At 39.7% G+C, this 16,999-nt stretch overlaps 1 protein-coding gene across 1 annotated transcript in view; it reads left to right on the top strand.

The window, feature by feature from the left end:
* Positions 1-16,999, top strand: part of RAPGEF5 (Rap guanine nucleotide exchange factor 5) — a 393,851-nt gene that overhangs the window by 232,642 nt on the left and 144,210 nt on the right. The window contains exon 9 of the mRNA XM_089673151.1: positions 13,748-13,870. Within this exon, the coding sequence (XP_089529277.1) occupies positions 13,748-13,870 (123 nt within the window). The remainder of the gene's footprint in view (positions 1-13,747; positions 13,871-16,999) is intronic.

Here is a 16,999-nt window from a genome sequence, read left to right on the forward strand (position 1 = left end):
TTAACACTCTCCAGCACTTTGTAGATGGGGCAATGATCATTGGCGGAGATCTCAGTCTCACCCTGGATCTGCTCCTGGATTAATCTAAAGCTGATTGTCACTTATCGTACCCATATTTCTGCCATATCAAATGTGCTGTGCAGTCTGTTTACCTGGTAGATATTTGATAGATTCATAACCCAGATGGCCACGATTACATTTTTTATTCTGTTCCACACAACTCTTATTCAAGAATTTTTTTATATGAACTATTATTCCTGCGCCAACAGATTCCCACAGGTGCTATACTGCTGCTGTGCACTGTGCAAAAACACAAACCACAATAAATATTAAACAAACCAGCGCAAACATAGACCTCTACACACCGTCAATCAATAAATCAAGTGCATCATAATAAAAATGTAATAAAATATTAATAAAATTAATAATTAATATTATTAAAAATCAAACGGAAAATCCACAAAACAGAAAAAATATTTTTTTTGTCCGTGAAATATACATATATATATCAAGTGAAAAAAATATATCAAGTGAAAAAATATATATCAAGTGAAAAAATCAAGTGAAAAAAATCTCAAGTGAAGAAACATTAATCAAGTGACTTTCTTCTTTCCCAAAGACTCTTCAAATACACCAAAAGAAACTTTCACCTTCCACCCGTGAGACCAACATCGAATACACTCACCAGATTTAGGTGAATGGGACACTTTTTAGGACTTTTAGGGATCCTAATATCCTCTTTGCTGTTCACTCTAGGGGGATCTTCAACGATACAAATAGGCTCCACCGTTCAACCAGGGAGAAAAAAACTTACATAGTGTAATATTGCCACTTAGAATCATCCTTCATAATAAAGACTATTACCACTCACATTTTTCTCCTCTTTCAAAAAGCATGTTTATTAAAAGCCAACATCTTCCAGGCCGATAGTGTACAATGTTAATGCCTCCTTAGGACTCTCACATCCCAGCTCCTGGCAGACATACTGAGAATTTGGTTAATAAACCAGGTAGGCATTTGGCCCACTCCATAAGGGAGTAGACCCTCGGAACTTAAATTCCACACGTGACTGACACTAGGGGCAGGCGCTGTCATACCTTGTTGCATATTACCTCTGCATTTCAGGAGCACTATGCCAACCTGTATAATCTCCTAAATCTGTCAGATCTGGTTACCTCAACTTAAGGCTACGAAGGATAGAGGTCTATCTCGTGGCCTTCGTGCTCTCATCTGTTCCTGCAGACTTGGTGAATTCTCTTATGCTCCACTGACTTTACGGGCACATATTTCTGTGATACCTAAGGAAGGGAAGGACCTTTCCAATTTTGCCAACTATCACCCAATATTGCTTCTGAATACAGCCCTGAAAATCTTTAGAAAGATCTTGTCGCTTCATGCCGCTCATTCAATGCATAATCCATCTGATCAAGTAGACTTTGTACCTTTTGAGGAATGCTAAAGATAATGATGAAAAAGCATTCAATCTCGTGGACTAGTACTTTTTGAAGGCGTACTTACAAAAAAAAGGGGGGGGGGTGTTAGGGATCTTTGGAATCCCACTAGTAAGAAAAATGGTGGTGCTTTCCACTCCATAGGTGGGTAGGTGTCACAAAAAACAATTACAGCAAAGAAAAAAAAGAGAAAAAGGCATAGACACCACACCAGCTACTGTCCAAAATATATCATTTATTGAAAACAGTTAAAATATAACAAAATATTAATGACAAAAAAGACCAGTGCCTCCTCTGCCCCAACCTGACCTCCCAGAACCCAGTATGTGAATGCAAGAGACAAAGAACTGTTCCTTTATTGGATTGGCTGCCTGCCTGCAAGCACCTGCTATTCAAGCATACATGCAATTCACTGTGGATAATACATGATTATATGGTGCATCCTATGGGCTGGTGTAGCTGTATATTGCTTGATTCACTACATGTATGTTTGGCTGCTTACCCGGAAGTCAATGCTACCTGTCCTTGCATGCATATCGTTGTGGACATCACATTGGTATACTGAGTACACCTTGGCTAACATCCAGGTGTGAATAGACTCTACTCACATTTATACCTAACAGCTTGTTTATACCTGCATGCTTACCTGGGTTATATTTGAAGATACCTCAATGCTCATCATGGTTCTGTACTCATCCTACATTGCATGCAGTCATGGACACTAAAACACCATTTAAGCTGGTTTATAGCAGGCTATCATGGCCTATGACTATACACCAGCAGGACACTACTTTGTAGTCTGTTATCACTCTACCCATTGTGGTTCATGTGGCCATTTGTGTCCTCACTTCCTGGGGTAGCCATCATTATTGTTCACAATATTGTTTAGGGCTGTGGTGGGGACTTGGGGAGAAGGGTGGGGGCTTGGATGGTGGGGCAGGGAGGGTGGTTCTTGGTGGAATAGGAGGGTTGAGGAGCAGGTGCCAGCTGGTACCGGGGGGTTCTCGGAGGTCCAGTCAGGTCAGGGGAGGCACTAGTCTTTTTGTGATTAATATTTTTTGTTATCATATAACTGTTTTCAATAAATTATATGTTTTGGACAGTAGCTGGTGTGGTGTGCATGCCTTTCTCTTTCTTTTCCTTGTTCTTCTTGAATGTGGCCTTAGGTCATATTGGAATTGGAGAACACATGTGCCAATGGATATTTGCTCTTTACTTCTACTGAAATGGTACGAGCTAACAAATCTATTTCCCCCTATTTTGTCAAGAGGGGCGTGCCCCTCAGCTCAGAATCATCCTTTGAGCGTCTCTACTGAACCATCCTCCCATATGGCTTCATCAACGTATAAAGTCCTAGTTAATCGTCAGAAAACTCTTGCTTAAAGCGGCTCTGGGATTCCCTTATTCCCCCTCCCTCCCCCAACTCCTCTCTCCTCCAACTCCTTCCCCTCCTTTTTTCTCCCCTATAAGTCTTCAATTCAACATTTCTGTTCCTCTTCTCTTGAGTTTGGTTCCTAAGTATGCATTATTTAAATGTATGGCAGTCTTGGTGACAACTGTCCTATTCCAGATGACCATTGAACAAAAGATGGATAGAAAGCTTCCTCTATATCCAGATTTTGAGTTATATGATTAACACAATTGTTTTTATTTGAATTTGACTCCCATGAAATCTGTCTGTATACTTTGTCTTTGCCTTAGGACTCTATGCAAAGTAACTTGAAACTTTTTAAATAGTGAATTAGAAAGAAAGAAAGAGACAATGCATTCCCTGTATTTCTTTAGCAGTGTAATATTTCATGGAGATGAAACTGATTCTACTAAATATAAAGACACAACGGGATGTGTCTAATTTTAAAGTACATTTAAAGGCTTCTGTAGGAGTGTAAACAAATTCCAAACCCAGTTCCTATAGCATGCAAGAACCTCATCTATTAAATGAAAAAAAAATTACTTTACCTCTTCTGACTGAGCCAGTTTTTCTTTTATTTCTGTTTTACACACTTCCCTTGCCAGACACTGCAGCTCACAGTGGGAGGGTTTCAGCAACAGAGGCAGTGATGTCTATCCAGAAAGCAGTGAATAGGACTAGGTATTGGACTGTCAAATTACAGGCTTGTGACTCAGTGAATCAGCAGTGACAATGCTGATATCCATGCCCCCTCTAACATTTTTTCATCCCACTGTGGTGCACGCAGCCACAGCCTACAGAAAGTTATGTCATGTGAAATTACTGGCAGGCTCAACAGGTAATTGTGAGATGCTGTAGAGGAACTAGGAGAAAACTGTAAGTGCATTTGCACTTTAAAGTGGTTGTAAACCTCTGAAATGAAAAATTAACAAAGCATATCCTCATATAGTGTGTACTTGCATATAGCGTGTGTCCATTGCACCTAGTGTGAATCCTGGCTGCTCTCTCCTTCCTCTGCTATCTACATGAGTCCCTTCTCAGACACCAGGCAGTTCATCGTGATGGTCCACCCCCAACCCTGGAGCACACAGCAGGTGACTGACAGCCTAAGATGTGCATTTTCACAATGAGGATGTAGAGGGTGGATGTGTCAATTTCCTCCATTTAGGTGTCAATTGCACTCAGCTTTGTGCTGTGCAGTGTGTGATGTCAGATCCTCTCCTCTCCATCCTGGAAGCTGAGACATACAATCTGTTCTGTGTACTTTGAAAGGCTGTGGGGAGAGGGCTGCAGATAAAAACGTGCAGCTTTTATGGGAGCAGGGGCAGACTGACAACTCATGGGGCCCCCGGGCAATAGGGGATCATGGGGCCCCTGTGTCCTTGCCACAACTCAAAAAAGCCTATAAAAAAGGTACCAGGGGCATCTCATGGGGCCCCCTACTGACCCTGGGCCCTCGAGCAGTGCCCGAATTTCCAAATGGTCAGTCCGCCCCTGTATGGGAGGATTTGCTTCATCACTGTGTGTCACCTGAGCGGGCTTATCTAAGGGTTTAATATCAATTTAAGTGCTGCAACACATGGCTATTTTTTTTTTAGAGGTCATAGTTATATTTAAAGATCTCTTCAGTCCTTTGTGGCCTGTTGTGATGCATTACCACACGCTTAACATGCAGTATTTTGAAAATTATTGTATGCTAAAATGAGGCAACCAAATCATTTTCATTAATGGCAATGGACCAAAAACCACCCTGCAACATTTGTTTTTAAACATAGTGCACCTCAGCGTGAGTTGTTGTGTGCTGCAGCACGGGTCTGGTGGCATCTACTGTATGTGTGTTGTGGGAGCGTTCTAAAATGCCATATACTGCATGAAGTGGCAGTAATGTGCTGTAAAATACTAGTTTTAGTATTAGACCACAGCACAGGTGTACAGAGTCCTTTGATGAAGCTCTTTGCAGATGTAGTGAAAACAGTGATTAGCTGTACTGTTGCCATGGCTGGCTGGTGTTTGAAATGGAAATATCATTTTTATATTAGATTACAGAATGTCATATGTATCATGCATGTATATCAATTATATATAAAGTATCAATAATGTTAAAGAAACTAGATTTTCCTTTTACTATAATCAGCAAACCTAAACTGAAATAACATATATGAAAACAGAACAAATAACATTCATATACACAGTATGTATATCATAATCTAGCATATACTGAGATATTTGTTATGTAACTTTACTGTACAGTCTTTCCTGTGCTAGCTGTGATTTTCAGGTACAGAGGCTTTAAAAGGGATATTTCCTTATTGTCTTGTGAGATTACTGGACATGAATTAAGATGTTTGTAGGATATTCCTTTCTGATATAAATATGTAACAGAATTGCCAATTTATTTGCAAGTATTATTTTGAACTGTTTTACAGAAACCAATTTAAATGTGTTTGCTGGCTCTTGTTGCATAAACTCTGTTATATAACTGAAGTGTGCTCTAACAAGGTTGCAAAGCCATGATTATTACAAGTGAACTACATTGTTCCTTCTGAATAATTCAAGAGTACACCTTAATCCCTTACATTTCATTGTGTCTATATAGCTTTCTGAAGCTGGTTATCTAGTGCCAACCTGCCATCTAAAGATTTATTTGACAAGGTGGTTTTACTCTCGGTTTATACATCTAGGAGCGTGAACCCCAAACCTCTCCACTGGCCTATAGCCCTAAAGTAAATGTTAATCAATGTGGATGCCTATAATACATTTTTTTAAAATGTAAAATTGTACCTTTTATCTGTTTAAAAACTATAATTACCTAGCTTTGGATAATGTTGGGATCATTGACCCTAGAAAATAACTAGAATGAAAGTCTTAACATTTTAAGTTGGCATCAGTTTAGTAGATGAAGGGAAACCTCACAGTTGGGGTACCTGTTATGGTAAGAGCAGCTGTCAGTAATGGGATTTCTCCCCACTTTGGAGAGATCTCATCTCATGTCATGTTGTTTCTCCAGAACAGGAAGAAAGATGAAATCTCCCAAGTAGAAACACTGTCAACAGTAAATAATCAAATAATCATGTCAGTATGTAACATGATTCTAAAATCTTACAGTTAGGATAACGTGTTCACCTTTGGGAACATGTTACATATTCCACCCGTTTTTAGGGTGGAACATGTATCATGTTTCCATTCCTGCAGTCCCACCCCAATCCGCTGCCATCACCATTTGTGGCTGACGAGTTTTAGACCCCAATGAACTACCAGGGCACTGGTGAGCGCTCTAGGTATTCCCTTGATCATTCTTGTCATTCACTAGTTCCTTGATCATTCAGTAACTGCCTACCCATACAATGTACAGGCAAACAGTATACTGAGAGAGTCTTCAGGATCCAGGCATTGCACCTGCGATCTGATGATTGCAGGTACAGTGCCTTAAAAACTGGATTGTAAAAAAATTAAAAATGCACATTTTTTTACCTGCAAAAAGATGTACATTTATTATTTTTTTAACAAAGGTGAACTTATCTTTTAAAAGAAGAAAGCCAAGTATGCCTCATAATTATTGTGGGATCCATTGCTTCGTCAAGAACCTTCCCCTGTTATGACAGATGCTGTGTCACAGTTTTACAATCTTTAAAGTGTTACTAAACCCAGGACCCTGCAATCACTCTGTCTGGTCTCCCACAGTACACACTACATGGAAATACAAATATTTTAGTAAATATAAACTGCTAAATACTTTTTCTCATCAGCAGTTAGAGCAGTCTTATGACTTTGATCAGTGTTCTGCAGAGCATTGGTTAATGCTTGTAGGAGGAGTTTTCTTTCTGCTCTAGGAGGATGCAGAACCCCTGGCCCTCTGTCTGGACAGTGCTGATTGGCCCTGTGCTGATCACATGCACTCCCCCAAGAAATAAACCTCTCAAGCAATACACAGCAAACTGAGCATGCAGAGTGTCTCCACACGATATGTCTTATCAGAAGATAAGAAGGGGAGCATCAGACAAGTCAGGATCAAACAGAATTTTTAACACAATGCAGAGGATTAACCCCTTAGGTTCCACAGTGAGTATATCAAGCATGCTTTACTGCATATACAGACTGATTGTACTGTTGTGGGTTTAGTAACACTTTAAGACAATACTACTCCAGATATCGATGTTTCCTTATAGTCTGCATGGAAAATGCACAGTTTCTTATATAAGAGTGAGAAGATTGGGGTTCAGTTGGTTGCAGTAGATGGTACAGACTTTGGTGGGGAGTAATTGACCTGTAATATTTACTAAGGTTTCTTCCTTTGGCTTTTTATCAGTATGGTCAGGTGACTAGACTATTCATGAATCCAGCTCTAGTCTACCTTACCAACTACTGATATACCAAGTTGGGCACCTTGTATGCTTGTCATCACCCTGGCCCAGCTCTCCATAGCATTATCATTCGTAAGTAAGGAGATGTGGATATGCATAAAGTGAGTAAAGAAAATGCATATGGATAAAGTGAAAAAGGAAAATGTGGACCTTACTGAGACAGGCGTTTCAAGGAAATCTCATACAAAATTGATGTCTAGGCAAAGTTGAATTTCTGTAGCATATAGTCATGGCCAAAAATATTGGCACCCCTGCATTTTTGTCAGATAATGCACCACTTCGCCCAGAAAATTGTTGCAATTACAAATGTTTCGGCATTCTCATGTTTATTTCTTTTGTTTGTATTGGTATGACACAAAAAAGTGGAGAAACAAAAAGCCAAATTTGTCACAATTCTGGTAAAACCCCAAAATTGGACTGGACAAAATTATTGGCACCCTCAATTTAATATTTAGTAGCACACCCCTTGGAAAAACATAACTGAAATCAATCACTTCCGGTAACCATCAGTGAGTTTCTTACACCTCTATAATGGAATTTTGGACCGCTCTTCTTTCACGAACTGCTCCAGGTCTCTCAGATTTTCCCAATGCAGCTTTGAGATCTCTCCTCAGGTGCTCTATGGGATTGAGACCTCGACTCATTCTTGGCCAGTTCAGTACTCTCCAGCACTTTGTCTTAAACCATTTCTCTGTGCTTTTTGATGTGTGCTGTGGCTCATTGTCCTGCTGTAAGACCCATGACCTCTGATGGGGACCCAACTTTCTGACACAGGGCCCTACATTGCACCCCAGAATTCTTTGGTAGTCTTCAGTTTTCATAATGCCATGCACATGATCAAGACATCCACATCCAGTGCCTGAAGCAGCAAAGCAACCCCAAAACATCAGTGAACCTCCACCATGTTTGACTGTAGGGACTGTATTATTTTCTTTAAAGGCCTCATTTCTTTTTCTGAAAACAGTAGGATGATGGGCTTTACCCAAAAGCTGTAATTTTGTTTCATCTGTCCACAGCACATTTTCCCAAATGGATTTTGGCTTCCTCAGGTAAGTTTTGTCAAACTCCAATCTGGCTTTTTTATGTTTCTGTGCCAGCAGTGGGGTCCTCCTGGGTCTCCTACCATAGCGTCCTACCACAGCTGTACTCTGTGTCTTAAGGTCCGCTTGAAGTTGACCGAGGTGCATTATTTACTGTTCGAACAATCCTTTGTTGCAATCTTTGATCACGTTTTTCCCTTTTGTCCACGTCCAGGGAAATTAGCTACAGTGCCATGGGCTGTAAACTTCTTGACAATGTTGCACACAGTGCACACAGGAATATTCATGTCTGTTAATTGATATAGGTGAGTTTAATTACAAATTACAGGAGCATCACAAACTTGGAATGCAATTATTTCTTACAATTTTGAGAAGGTGCTACTAATTTTGTCCAGTCCATGAGAATGTCTAAACATTTGTAATTACAACAGTTATCTGACAGAAATGCAGGGGTTTCAATATTTTTGGCCATGACTGTATATACTACCTTCTTATCCTGTCCTTTTGGACCATGCTTATATGCTACCTTCCTTAGAAATAACTTCTGAAAGTCCACGTTCAAATGCTTTTCCATTTGTATTTCCTGTGCAGGGGACCAAACACCTTAATCTACTTTATCTTCTGCCTGGCTACGGTCCCCTTGATGCCTCCGTGTAGTCTCTGCACTACTTGTGCCAATGTAATGACATCAGTGGGATTCCAGCTGTGGGCATGTATTTTAATATTACATTCTTTCGTTCCTCATCTCCCTGCTGAGCTCTGCACTTCTAGGTCTACCCAGCTTTTTGAGGCAATATGGGTAGAGATAATGGAATAAAAAACTCCACAGACACCTTCCAAAGAACCACTCAATACCAGAACTACAATTCCAAAGACTGATGGGATATGTAAATCTTTGTGGTACATTCAGATACATTTGAAGTGGTGTATAGCGCCAAACAGTACCTTCCCACTTGACCCAGACATGGCATGAAATCAGAGTCTGACTTATGATGCCACAGGGAGTTCAAAACATGTTTTTTTTATCACAATCTGACATGTTATAATAAAAGCAAGATCAGCTTTAGTATTTACTTGAATACAATCTCAACTGTCTACCCTAAACTAAGATATCCATTTTGGTTAGACTTTCCTTTTAAAAAATACTTTTAAAAATTAGTCCGTAATGCAGAAGGGATATTTCAGGAAATTGTTCACATGGTGTGTACACAATATTGTATAGATTGTGGTTTGATAAGCCATTGTGTGAATGTAAATGGTTTCCTAATTTCTTTCTTAACATTTATTGTCATCTTGTTACATGGAAGTGCTGGTTCATGAGAATTCAAACATCATAATGACTTCCCATCTTGTAACATTTTGCCTCCTATCCATGTTGATATTTAGCATAATGAATATGATATACATTTCTAATTTGCATGTCTACCTCATCAGAGTTCATAAAACCTAAGCCCATTTGGGTTCATTCTAAATTTCAGAATTTGTTTATTTTTTCTCCTTGTTTGATGTTTAAATCTAATTGGATAGTATGGTTTATTGATGGTTTAATTAATTATTTAAAACAGTAATGCTAAAGGCAATATTTGTGACTTACAGTTAGTAAGGGTCTTGACAGACAACCAGTAAGTAGCCATAAAGGCTAAAAAAAATGGATGAAAACATAAAAATCATACCTTTTTCCCATGATGTCTAGATGTGCCTGTACTGACAAATGCTTTCTCAATTAGCCAGAGAGAAATCACAAGGGGCTGCAAGCTAAGCACTGTAAAGAAGCCATCTGATTAAATGTCAGGGCAGTGCTATCTTCTGCTATGCTTGAAAGACAAAACCGCATCTCTGCCATCATTTAAGACAACCACACATTTTGCTTCTACTACAATTTATTGTAATTGTTTTGTTAAAACTGTGAAGAAAATAAGCACAGAAGTGGAGTTGTTGTCAATAGCAACCTATAAGGTTTTATTTGTCATTTAACAAACATGAAACAAACTGGTCTGACTGGTCTCTATGTCAAAAGTGCCAAACATGTAGTTATCTTCTTTTTTCCAGATTTAAGAAATCCGCTTCATAATGTCCAAAGTAAAGATAACAATATCAATTGTCATTGGCAGGTGCATTTATCCTACATTTAACAAAAGTTCTTTGACACAGGTCTTTAAAATGCTGCAAATAGAGAAGAAAATATCTATAGATGCTGACAGAAGCCCACTGAGCCTCTAATTTTTCCATGGTGAGCTGACTGTCTTGGCTGCACTGACATCCCAGTGTTGTCAGCTGTGTCTGAATTCTCCCCTGCTGTACAACAGAATATCTCACCCTAATCTTCTAGAGATGAAGAGAGGTGTTGCTGTTCAGTGCACACAATCCTATTTTAGCATTGCTAAGGCACATTTAAATAGGAAATGTTCCAAAGAGTTTATTCAGGAAAACTTAATAATATAGGACAGTGTTGGTGAATTTTCTGTATCTTAAAGTGGAGCTGAATTCAAAACGTGAAGATTTGCTGTGCTATAGGGAACATCAAGAAATGTTAATTGGGCTAAGCAGTACTGCATTTTGTCTGGAATTCCTCTTGAAATATAGTACAGGCAGTCCCAGTTTTACGAACAAGGCAGGTTCTGTAGGTTTGATCTTTAGTTTAATTTGTATGTAAGTTGGAACAGGTAAATATTTAAGTGTAACTGCAGCCAAAAAAAAGAATTTGTAAGTTTTTTTGGATAGCATAGGGAAGGGTTAACACCCCTATAATGTTTATTTTGCTGTCTGTGCCCATTCAGCAGATTTCATCTCACTTTCTGTCCCTGTGACAATTGGATTTGGAAAATTTTGGGTTGTCTTGGAAACAGTGATTGGTGATAAACTTTCAGCGGAGATATCTTTTTCCCACAATTCTTCCAGGAGTGAATTTCCCTTCCTAGGGGTAGATTTCATCTCACTTCCTGTTTCTCCCTCCGTTTCTAAGTATGAGTTGTTCGTAACTCGAATGTTCATAACTCGGGGACTGCCTGTAGTGTACTTCCTTGTATGGGAGTGTGCCTAAGCACTCTTGTGTCTACAGCCTCAAAGCTGTACATCTGCAGTGTGAGATCAAAGGCTCCAAAAGAACTCCAAAGAATCAATAGTATGCTGTTCACTTTGTTAGTGGCTATGACATGAGGAAACAAGGCCCTGCCTATACCAAGATGGCTACTCCCTCAGAAGGGACATAGTTCAGAAAAAGCTACAGTGCGTCAGTAATGGGAAAAGATCAGCAGAAAAACCACAGGTAGTATTGACAACTAATCAACCCTCTGCCTGCTCTTTTTGTGCACAGCTCACAGGGTTTGATTCCTTTTTAAAGCAGAAGTTTAATCTGCCTATATTTGTCTCCCCTGGTTTCCCTTTTCAACCCTCATCAACATGCCAATAACATTTTTAGATAAAACCTTTTCTTTTTCTTTATATACCTTTTTTGGCTCTGTGACATTATCTTCTAGGCTTCTTAGCTTCCAGAATCCCACAACTCCTTGGTACTCTACTCAAGAGCCCTTTGCCCTGATGCAGCATGCAGCAGTGGGCTGATTCTTAAGAGGAGGTACACAATTATCACAATACTTTGATGGGTGGGTTTTCACTCTGGAGGAGTGGGCATTCCTAGGCAGGCTGTATTTGCATGCAGACTTCCCTAGATATTACCCACATGTGATATTGAGCCTTCGTGTTTGAAATAACTAAAACCCAAAAAATGACAAAGGTGGACCAGGGACAGTCAGGGTGGGGAGGATAAGGCTTAATGGTTCTGGATGTCATCCAGCCAGGAAAGCCACAGCACTGATTTGCTGCTACTTCTAATGCAGATTTGAGACTCTTACATTGTGCAGTGAAATGTGTAAGGAATTTCAGTACAAGAGAGAAGCCTGTACAATGATGCAATATTGTAAATGAGGCAAGAGTTTAGCTTTAAGGGTTCAGTGTTACCCTAGGCACCTTTCTTAGACCACTCTCAAGGACCACACAAGTCCTCCCAATGCTAACATTGCAGTTATAAATGTACTTTTTGGGTTAAATTATCCACTGGCTTCTTGTTTGATTGAGAACTCCTGACCTGCCCATGGGGTCCTTCCATGACTGCTTTAGCAATGTGGTCTCACTCCTTCTTTTGGATGCATTATAATGTAAATTAAAATATAAATGCAAGTCAATTGAAGAAAATTAAAATATAAATGCAAGGCAAGTGAAACTCTTCTTTAATTGACCCAGCAAACAATGCATTTTTTCTTACTTTAAATTCAACAGTAAATGTGTTTTGTAAAATCAGTTTCCAGTTGTTTAAAATCTTCACCTTCGGACCATGTTACATGTTACACCTGTATTTAGGGTGTAAATCCGGTCATAGATGGATCGAAATATCAGCCGGTTGAGCACGGACTGAGATTTGATCCATCTATGGGCAGGCTGATTGTACAACCAGCATTTCGAACTTTTAGCACACAATAGCTCTGCGGAAGGGTTTTCAGTCAGTGTTGATGGGGGAATTAAGCGATTTTATTTTCTGTAAACTATGGTTGCATAATCTAACATGTTCAGCACCCACCACCCTGCCCTCCCTTCCCTGTGGAAGCAGGGGGGGTTCTCCCTGTAGCCGATATCGCATTTTAAAAATGATGCGAGTGTGCAGGGCTCTGCTTGCACAATCACGCCATTCATTCACAGGGATCTGTGAATGAATGAACTTTAAGTCCTGTCTGTTAATGCAGCAGACAGCTTGCTGTGGTGGAAGATAGGATTTGTAGTTCAACGCCCTCGTAGTTCCCTGACACTTACTGCAGCTGAGTAACAGTCTGCCAATACAGATGTATAGGTAGAGGGATGTCCACTGTCTGCAAGAGTCCTACATTGCACCCGCAATCAACTGATTAAGGTGCCATGCTTTTCAGGCTTTAGTGTACAAAAATAATAAATGCACTATTTTTTTTTTTTTTTACTAAAGTGAGCTTTAATTTAATACCAAGTTTCAAAGCCTTCATAAGATTATTGCACACAAACACCAGTTCGGCAAATATATCCTGTACTTCTAACTCATTCAACAACAATCGCTGAACTTGACAACTTGTTATGTGGTCAGGGCCAAGGACTGAAGTAGATGAAAAGGAGGTGCTACAATGTTATTTTTAGGAATGACGAGTCTAAATCACTTCATCCAGAATCATAGTTGTTCCTGGCCAGTCTTTCCCATGGGTTTTCAACCTCTTGTTACAATTCCCTCATGCAACAGGAAATAGGTGGAGAGGAACAAGCAAATAGTGTATATCAGCTGCACACATAGTGGATTGTGATTTTGGTTTATTTTTGTTCTGAAGCAATAGAGCACCCACTTGGCTTAATTTTATGTGGGACTTGTTTTCTGTTATATCACTGAGGAATATATTATGAGTTTTAAGTAAGCTTACGATGTCCTGGGATTGTGGATTTAAGTATTTATTTGCTCTCTCTCCTACCCTGAAGGCTGGGGTCATGTGCAAACTACAAGGGAGAGAAGACTTCAGACGCATAGATTTTGTACAGAAGTTGTCCAGAGACAATCAGATCTTGCCACCGACTTCAAAGCCGCTTGACAAGAAAGCACAAGTAAGTCTTTATACCTTTATACTGTGTGTACTTAATTCTTAAATGATAAATCCAAAAAATAGTAATTCTGTCAAATATGGACAATAGTGGGCTAATTGACCCTGTAGGTTAACCACTTGAGCCCCAGAGGATTTACCCCCCTTAATGACCAGGCCTTTTTTTGCTGTTTGGCGCTGCACTAATTCAAATGATAATTGCACGGTCATGCAATGCTATACCCAAACAAAATTTACGTCCTTTTTTTCACACAAATAGAGCTTTCTTTTGGTGGTATTTGATCACCTGTGCGCTTTTTATTTTTTGCGCTATAAACAAAAAAACCACGAAAATTTTGAAAAAAAACAATATTTTCTACTTTCAGCTATAAAAAATATATCGTAAACTCAAAGTTAGTCATAAATTTAAGCCAAAATGTATTCTGCTACATGTTTTTGGTAAAAAAAATCCCAATAAGTGTATATTGATTGCTTTGTGTGAAAGTTATAGCGTCTACAAACTATGGTATAGATACTGTAATTTATGCCTTTTTTTGCTATACAGCGCTGCACTAACTCAAATGATAATTGCGCGGTCATGCAATGCTGCACCCAAACGAAAATTACGTCCTTTTTCACACAAATAGAGCTTTCTTTTGGTGGTATTTGATCACCAGTGCGCTTTTTATTTTTTGCGCTATAAACAAAAAAACCACAAAAATTTTGAAAAAAAACAATATTTTCTACTTTCAGCTATAAAAAATATATCGTAAACTCAAAGTTAGTCATAAATTTAAGCCAAAATGTATTCTGCTACATGTTTTTGGTAAAAAAAATCCCAATAAGTGTATATTGATTGCTTTGTGTGAAAGTTATAGCGTCTACAAACTATGGTATAGATACTGTAATTTATGCCTTTTTTTGCTATACAGCACTGCACTAACTCAAATGATAATTGCGCGGTCATGCAATGCTGCACCCAAACGAAAATTACGTCCTTTTTTTCACACAAATAGAGCTTTCTTTTGGTGGTATTTGATCACCTGTGCGCTTTTTATTTTTTGCTCTATAAACAAAAAAAACACAAAAATTTTGAAAAAAAACAATATTTTCTACTTTCAGCTATAAAAAATATATCGTAAACTCAAAGTTAGTCATAAATTTAAGCCAAAATGTATTCTGCTACATGTTTTTGGTAAAAAAAATCCCGTGCATTAGCGGGCAAACTGGCGTTATCTAGGAGGGGCGCTAACACTATCGGAAGTCGCCAGCGACACTGATACAGTGATCAGTAAAAATTGGTTCACTGATCAGTGACACTGGTGACAGGGCAGTGCAGGGGTTAACTGGGGGGGGGGCGATCAAGGGGTTAAACGGGATTACTGGTGTACTGGCGGGCAAACTGGCGCTATCTGGGAGGGGCGCTAACTCTATCGGAAGTCGCCAGCGACACTGATACAGTGATCTGTAAAAATTGGTTCACTGATCAGTGACACTGGGTGACAGGGCAGTGAAGGGGTTAACTGGAGGGGGGGGGGGCGATCAAGGGGTTAAACGGGATTACTGGTGTACTGGCGGGCAAACTGGCGCTATCTGGGAGGGGCGCTAACTCTATCGGAAGTCGCCAGCGACACTGATACAGTGATCAGTAAAAATTGGTTCACTGATCAGTGACACTGGGTGACAGGGCAGTGAAGGGGTTAACTGGAGGGGGGGGGGCGATCAGGGGGTTAAACGGGATTACTGGTGTACTGGCAGGCAATCTGGCGCTATCTGGGAGGGGCGCTAACTCTATCGGAAGTCGCCAGCGACACTGATCAGTAAAAATCGCTTCACTGATCAGTAACACTGGTGACAGGGCAGTGAAGGGTTAACTGGAGGGGGGGGGGGGCGATCAGGGGGTTAAATGTGTCCTAGAGTGTTCTAACTGTAGTGTAGTGCTTGTGTACTCACTTTTTGGATGTCTTCTTCTCTGTCTGGAACGGAATGTGTCCAGGCAGAGAAGAATGACATCATATCCTGCCCTGTGTATGTCAACACAGGACAGGATAGGACAGGGACCGATCATGTGATTTCAGCCAGAAATCACTGGCTGAAATCTAATGATTGATCCCTCCTGGATCAAATAGTGTCACCCGCGGGTCGGCGGGAGCGCGCGCGCGCGCCCCCTGCCGGCGAAAGTGTCGGGAGCGCGGAACCCGTTTTTAAACGTGGTTTTGCGCTCCACTGCCGCCCTGCACACGTATATACACAGTGGCAGGGCGGCAAGCGGTTAACATAGGCCTCAAAGTCAAAAGATGTGTGATCCCTTTATTGGGTTTGTCTACTCACTACTGCCATTATAATACAGGGCTGATGTTATTCTTGCTAATATGCTGCCAGTATTTTAAAATAAATACAAATCCCAGAAACATAAGTGAGATTGCATGCAGTGGTCTTAGCCAATGTGTAGAGCTGGGAAATGCACAGATTTTGGCATGAAAAAGTCAAGCTGACAAGAAATCTCAAATGCTCTATTAATAGGTGATCTCCCTTATTATGCATCAATGTTCACAGTTGGATCCATTTGAAAACATCATGAAAAAAAACCTGTGTATATATGCCTATATATTTACAGTATGTCAACAGTGAACAACATCACAAAAAATGATTTTGGCAAATAAAAATAATGGCTTGTTTTTGTGTTTCTCAAACTGCGTTATTTTAAAAGCGCTGCAAATGCATAGATACTGGCAATGAGATTAATTTTGGCTTGTGTGTATAAATTCATGTTTTATGTTATTTTATGTTGCTGTTAATGATCAAGGTGCATTAAACTAAACTGTGCAGCAACTATCTCTGTAAACAAGCAAGCAAAGGAAATTGATTAAAGTGCTGTGCTTGGTTTTATTGAAGGTTGAATTCTCCTTTTGCTTACTTGCGTTATCTGACCCCAGGGTGTAACAAATTTATTATTGCCTTTAATGTAAATTATTTATCGTACTGGCATTTGTACAATAATCATACAGTCTTTAATTGTGTAGAATAAATATTACCTGCTAGGGTCAGAATATGAGGGTACAATCATCATACAGTCTTTAATTGTATAGAATAGATAATACCTGCTAGGGTCAGAATATGAGGGTAAATAAAAAGGTACTGGCTGGTTATGCAT

The sequence above is a fragment of the Staurois parvus genome, unplaced genomic scaffold (assembly GCF_062004578.1).
Source record: "Staurois parvus isolate SC_StPar_1 unplaced genomic scaffold, SC_StPar_1.0 ptg000136l, whole genome shotgun sequence".
Taxonomy (NCBI): domain Eukaryota; kingdom Metazoa; phylum Chordata; class Amphibia; order Anura; family Ranidae; genus Staurois; species Staurois parvus.